Source organism: Crocodylus porosus, unplaced genomic scaffold (genome assembly GCF_001723895.1).
Source record: "Crocodylus porosus isolate Cpor-Errol unplaced genomic scaffold, CroPor_comp1, whole genome shotgun sequence".
NCBI classification, from domain to species: domain Eukaryota; kingdom Metazoa; phylum Chordata; order Crocodylia; family Crocodylidae; genus Crocodylus; species Crocodylus porosus.
Genome location: NW_017728931.1, coordinates 123,779,281 through 123,786,031, shown reverse-complemented (window position 1 = coordinate 123,786,031; position 6,751 = coordinate 123,779,281). Strand labels below are relative to the sequence as shown.

The 6,751-nt window shown below is 49.9% G+C and overlaps 1 protein-coding gene across 1 annotated transcript in view; it reads left to right on the top strand.

Annotated features, from left to right (window-relative positions):
- The first annotated feature begins 2,092 nt into the window (after positions 1 to 2,092).
- The window catches only part of PMPCB (peptidase, mitochondrial processing beta subunit), a 13,831-nt gene continuing 9,172 nt past the window's right edge, over positions 2,093 to 6,751 (top strand). The window contains exons 1-4 of the mRNA XM_019543593.1: positions 2,093 to 2,221; positions 4,428 to 4,568; positions 4,985 to 5,071; positions 5,497 to 5,626. Of these exons, the coding sequence (XP_019399138.1) occupies positions 2,126 to 2,221; positions 4,428 to 4,568; positions 4,985 to 5,071; positions 5,497 to 5,626 (454 nt within the window). The 5' untranslated portion in view covers positions 2,093 to 2,125. The remainder of the gene's footprint in view (positions 2,222 to 4,427; positions 4,569 to 4,984; positions 5,072 to 5,496; positions 5,627 to 6,751) is intronic.

Here is a 6,751-nt window from a genome sequence, read left to right as displayed (position 1 = left end):
ATGCTTAGTTTTTCAGCTTCTTGTGGGCTACGATTGAGCTTAAAGAGTATCTGCAGTCCCAGACTAAAGACTCTGGGATGGAGGATGCTTCCCTGCACATCTGGGGGCATCTGAACTCCAAGACCTCCAGGCTTGAGCCTGCACACAGGATACCTGCCAATGGATGTGGGAATATCTGAAGTCCCAGGGCAATAGGTCTGGGGTGGAGGATGCTCGCCAGTTGCAGTATTGCCAACTCATGATTTTTGGCATTGTTCTTAAAGTCTACGCTTTGGGAATGTGAAAAACTTAGCTCTTTCTTTTATATACTAGCAAATTGCCTGTCAAGAATGGTGGGGGACTGGCAGGGATGGAGCACTGCCACCCAGTGGCCCATGCTGCCGCCACTTCATGTCCGGTTTCATGAAGCCCCCTCCTCTGCTCTGTGTCTGGCCCTGTGCACCCTCCCACACCTCAGACACACACCCAGCCACATGCACACACACACACACATGCAGCTACACATGCCACATACCCCCCCACTCAGCCACCCCCCCACACACACACCCAGCCACACGCCAGATGCACGTGCCTTGCTGCCTGGCCTGCCCCGTGTCAGGAATCACATGTGAAAGCAGCCGCAGAGAGGAGAGAAGCAGAGCGGAGGTTGCAGCTGCAGCTGCTCCTACCCCGGGAACAGACTGGGGGCTACATGCCCTGCTAGGCTCCCTGGCGCTGTCTCTGGAGGAGCTACTGGGCTTCGAGTGTCCCGTGGCCCAACCTGACCAGGGCCTCATTTACTGTAAATGTGGCCTCAACCAGGCCGGGTTGTGGGGCAATCAGAGCCCAGAGGTGCAGGAGCACGTCGTGGGGGAACCAAGGGGTGGCACAGGCCCTGCTCCGCTCCCCCACAGTGTGCCCAGTGGTGGGAGCCACCCACCCATGCCACAGGAGGAGCTGCAGGGCTCCCATAGCCCCATGACCCAGCCTGGGCTCAGCGTAGTCCATTCCCCACCAGCATCAGCCTGGCACAGCCTCAGCCTGTTGCCCCCAGCCCTTCTAGCAGCTGTGGGCCATGATGGCGGTGGTGGTGGGAGCTGTGGGCCACCACCAGGACCCACCCCCCTTCCCCGCTCCCATCCCTGTTGGCTGTTTGGGGTGGGGGGGTGGGAAGCGCCACGCACAGCAGCTCCCTGCCCCCACCACGTCCACCCACTCCCCTGAGCCCCGGTGCAAAGTCGTGCCTGCTCCTGCCAGGGCCAGCCAGTCGGTGCCTGCCCCTTGGGCAGTGCATGCACAGATGGCCCGAAGTGTTAGGGATAGACAGACACACAGACAAGGCTTGGATTATGTTCGAATATTTATATTTATAAAAGAAAAAGCTAAATTTTTCACGTCCAGAGGGTACACTTTAAGAACAATGCCAAAAATCATGAAAGTAGGCAAAACTGCGGTTGCAGTGCCCCACATGGTTTTTGGAATGATTTGAGTTTTGCTCAATCAAAATGATTTGAAATGGATTTGGTTGATTTGACCCGGAACATGAAATATAGTACAAAAAGACAAAAAAACAACCCCTCCCCACCCCAAATCAGTGGAGGCTCCCTGGGAGTGACATGGGTTTTACATATGCTGCATCAATGAACTGCCTCAAAAAGGATGGTATCCAGATTGTAGCTGCATTGGTTTAGAGAAAAAGGCAATCAGGACTCGAAGGAGAGATGATCTCTTCTTTTAGACCAACAAGATTTTTGCAAAAAAAAAAAAAATTAATTGCAAGCTTTCACTTCATTTTAATTTTGTGCCCAAAAGCTTGCAATTAATTTTTTTTTGCAAAAATCTTGTTGGTCTAATAAAAGAGATCATCTCTGCTACGACTCCAGATTGCCTTCAAAAAGGATGGTACATTTTGAACACTTTTACTGATCGTACATCCCACAGGGGTTGAAACTATGTACAAACACGACAGTGATCAGCCACGTGCAACACCGGCCCTGCTACGGACGCCAAACGGGCGCGGATTCTTTGTGCCCGTGACTTAACAGCCCCCCCCTTTCCCAGACGCTCATGCGCCCCTGACTCCCGCCCTGCTCCTCCCCCTCGTGACATCACTACCGGAAGCCCTGCCCCCGCTCTCTGCATCAACATGGCGGCGGCGAGTGCGGGTCGTTTGGTGGCTCGACGGCTCTTTGGGGCTTGGTCTCGTCGCCTTGTTTTTCGGGGCTCGGCCTGTAGGAACCGGGTGAGTGACGGGCGCGCGATGCCGAGTCGCGGGGGTGGGTCTGGCAAGGACTGCCCTGGCTCCGAGCGCCTGACCGGCTTGTAACGGGCTCGCGGAGCACGCTGGGATCTGTAGTGTAAGTGCTGCTGCGGCCGCGCTGTATGCTGGGGCCTGTAGTTTAAACGCAGCCATTGTGGGGGGGGCACGCTGCATGTTGGGAGTTGTAGTCACCACAGCCAGCGTGCTTAGGGCCGCGCTGCAACGCTGGGATCGCTAGTCCGTGCAGCTAGCAGGCGTGGGGCCGCGCTGCATGCTGGGATCTGGGCGGGTGGTTTGGCCCTGTGGTCCTGGGGGAGCTGCTGAGGTTCTTCCTTTCATCTAAAAGAGGTCTGGCAGAGGGGCCGCGTCCCTGTGGTTGCACACCGTAGTGCACTCCCAAGGCGTCAGACACTGGTGGGAGTGCTATGTTGACCACGAGAGGATTTAAAAGTACATCTCTCGCCTCGGTTATTTGGGGTTTGAGGAACTCTGAGCATCTTCTGAAACCATCTGATCTTGCAAAAAAGAACTTAGAATTCGCTAGGCCAGAAGGAGTATGTCGGGGAATGATGCTAGCTTGGTGGTTACATCACGCACCTGGGAAGGGGAAGGCCTGAGTTTTGGGGACTGTTTATGTATTTTATACATAAAATAGCCCCTGGGCTAGCCTATAGCTAGCGTGACCACATGTTCTGGATTGGCTGGGGCAGTCCCAGATTTCAGGGGCTGTCTCAGTGTCCTGGCTGTTAGACAAAATTGGAGCAAAAGTCCTGGATTGGTGGGAATCCATCTGCACATGCAGCTCTTGAGTTAGGAGCCAGGCACATAGGAGCGTGTTTGTGCAAATCCAGGACTTTTGCTTCAGTTTTCTTTGGGGAGCCCAGCTAATGAGCTGCTCCCTGGTCCAGACTGTGCTGGGTTGCAAGTGGAGTCGCTTGCTCAACGGAGTGGGGGGAGGGGTGTTCAGGAGCAGCCGTGGAGTTGTGGGGGGCGTACACACATGTCCACTGGCACCCCTCCTCCCTGGATTTCCTTACCCTGTCTTGGACTTCCCTCAAGTTATTATGGTCACCCTACCTGTAGCCTGTTAGAGCACACAACTAGGAGGAGGGAGATGTAGGTGTGAACCTCTCAATTTGAGGAAGACATTACACTTGGTGTTGGAAATTCTTAGGCGATTGCTATCATGTGTACACTGTTGTATTAAAAAAAGAAACAGCACCTTGTTGTCCTCCTCCTTGCTGAATGAGAGAGACCACTGCCACTGTGTGTGTCCTGTAGAGCTCAGTTCAGTAGGGCTATAATAGGTAGGCTCCGGCTCTGAACATGCCTACAGGCTTGAGCCACTGAGCAGTGATAGATGGTGAGCATCTTGTGCGTGCTAAAAACTGTCTCCCTCTTGACAGGTCCAAGTGTAAAATGTAAGGGGGGTAAGGAACTTTACTGTTCCTTCCCCATCAATCTCTAGTTCCAGGTCTAACTGAGACCTCTTTTTTGACCCCTGAAAATAAAGTTTATTTGGACTCTGGAATTTTCCTGCCTGCAAAGTAACTTTACCAAATCAGGAACAGGGAAATAAAGACAAAAAGCTTATTGTAAGCATAAGAGATTAAAGTGCCTTTGGAAAAAGGCTAGCACACAAGGCTCTCCCCACGGAAAACCAGATTAAAAGCCTTGAAAGGAAAAATTAACTAGGGGATAGAGTAGCTATTGGTCTACTTACAAATATTAGTGCAAGTCAGTAGGATGTCAGAGACATCATGGGTGTCTCTGGGGTTAGGTGAGTTTTGGAGTAGCCCACTCCTGAACACAGGTACCAAAATTCCACTTCAGCCCTACTTTGGGCATCCACATCCTTTTGTAGGTATGGGCTTAAGCAGCTTGCCAAGTTCATGGAGGATGTCTGTGGCCGAACTAGTACTTGAACAAGGGTCTCTAACCACTGATCTCACATTCTCTCCTGATGGCTTTGTTAAAAAGGAAGCTGTCTGGAGTCTGATTTCAGTCCTCTTCACACCCTCAGCATGGGCACATAGTTGGGGCATCTCTGCTGTGTAGATTAGTGATCACCAAGTTGGTACTAATTTTAAACCAGTAAGTACCTCATGCCTTCAGGTTCAGGCAAACATTTCTGAGAAGCAGCAGAGGATAATACTTGTAGTTTGTAACTAATGGCTTTTCTTTACAGCCCATACACCTTGGGGTGAGCAGATTCAGAGCAACTCAAGCAGCAACACAAGTAGTCTTAAATGTTCCTGAGACTAAGGTATCTTCTCTGGAAAATGGCCTGAGAGTAGCTTCTGAAGATTCTGGCCTTTCAACATGCACAGTAGGTAACTGTTGTGAGTGAAATAATGTTTGTTGGTTTGTTTGTTTGTTTTCCTAATCATGAGCATCTATTTTAAATAGAGCTTGCTGTTTTCATTACAAGCAATAAGCACAAGGAGTAGCAATAACTTGTTAATAACAAACATGTTTCAATGAGCAGTAGGGCCAGCATTTTCAGAAGTGGCTAGTCATTTTTGGGTGCTCAATGTCAGGTGCCTTTAAGGGCTCTGAATTTCAAACATTAGATGTTCAGCATCTGAATATTTGGCTCTATTAAGCAAAAATGATCGCCCACAATCACTAGTGCCTTTTGAAAATTCACTTAGTCTTTTGTCCCAAGTTTTAGCTAATGAAAAATCAAGCAGGAACTTCACAGCTGTGTTTTATTAATGAGATTAATCTTTTGTTTTTAATGAGGTTGGACTTTGGATTGATGCTGGGAGCAGATATGAAAATGAAAAGAACAATGGAACAGCTCACTTTTTGGAGCATATGGCTTTCAAGGCAAGCATACTTTTTTTCTTTTCTTTAAGAATAGTGCTGGGAACTTTTTTTAGTCTTTGAATTTTCAAAATCACAAGTCAAAGCAAACCTTGTAAATATGTCCAAATTAATCGGAGGCTGAAATTCAAGCCTCAGTTGATCCATCCTGGCTAATTCCTGACATTGGTATTCTTACATCCTACTGACTTGCACTAATCTTTGTAGTGGACAAATAGCTCCCCTGTCCCCTAGTTAATTTTTCCTTTCAAGTCTTTTAATGTGGTTTTCTGCGGTGAAAGCCTTGTGTGCTAGCCTGTTTCCAAAGGCGCTTTAATCTCTTATGCTGACAATAAGCTTTTTGTCTTTGTTTCCCTGTTCCTCATTTGGCAAAGTTACTTTGCAGGCAGGAAAATTCCAGAGTCTAAATAAACTTTCTTTATTTCCAGGGATCAAAAAAGAGGTCTCAGTTAGACTTGGAACTAGAGATTGAAAACATGGGAGCTCATCTAAATGCCTACACATCCAGGGAACAAACTGTGTATTATGCAAAGGCTTTCTCAAAGGACTTGCCAAGAGGTAACGGCTTCTGTTCTGTCAAACTTCTGAAGGGAAATCCTTGAAAGAGTAACAGTCTGGAGGAGGAGAGTGGCAAAGAACAAAGTTCACTGATGAACCCATTGTTACTGTGGCTAACTTAGTCCATTTGCCTGTAAATACACTGCAAAAAAGACATTCCTCAAACTACAATGCCTTTTTCTCCTGTGAAAAAAGAAAGAACTTCTTTATTTTCTCTAAATATTTGTTCTATGGGTACACCGATAAAGATTTTTTTTTAGGGGTGCACCGATAGAGATTTTGGGGGCCGATACTGATAGCTGATATTTAAGGAAGCATATCGGCTGATACCGACCTGATACAACTGCCTCCAAGCGGTAAGTCTGTTGTGATGGGAAGGAAGGGCAGATCAACATTCCCTCAGGGAGAGAACGAGCAGGGACAGGTGCTGCTCAGGGGGCAGGGGCATGAGACAGACACACGACTCATGGTGGGAGGCAGCTCCTGCTGCTGCTTGCACCCTGGAAGGGCAGGGGGGCACGTGTCCCTCAGATCTGTACTCGGAGTAAGCACTGGTAGGACTCAAAGAGGTCTGTAGCCACCCCAGATTTTGTTGCTGCTCTGCTTCCAGCCCTGTGCCACCAGGTGCAGCCCGGCTCCACGTCCCTCCTTCACCCGCATGCTGAGAAGAGCTGAGACTCTGTTGGGAGGCTGGTGACAGTGGTGCTGGGAGTAGAGCTGTGGTGAAATTTGGGGCAGCTGCAGCTCCCTAACAGTGCCTTCTCTTAGCCCACCCCTGCCGGGAAGAGCCCTGTGCAGTGTTTGAAGAGCCGGGGTGCGGGCACCCTAAATTTCACTGCAGCATCGCTACCAGATCCACTGCTGCTAGCTGTCCAGCACAGTCTTGGCTCTTCCCAGAGCATGGGTGGAGGCGGGACACGGAGCAAGGCTGCACCTGGCAGCACAGCTGGGAGTGGAGTGGTAGTGAAATTTGGGGTGGCTGCAACCCCCTTCCAGTGCCGCTAATGCCCACTCCAAGCCCAGCCTCGTGAAGAAGAGTCACGTAGTGCCGGCTCCAGCCCCCCAACCCTGTGCACATCTAGGGGGCAAATGCCCCCCGACCTCCTGGGGTCCAAGCAGTGGCGG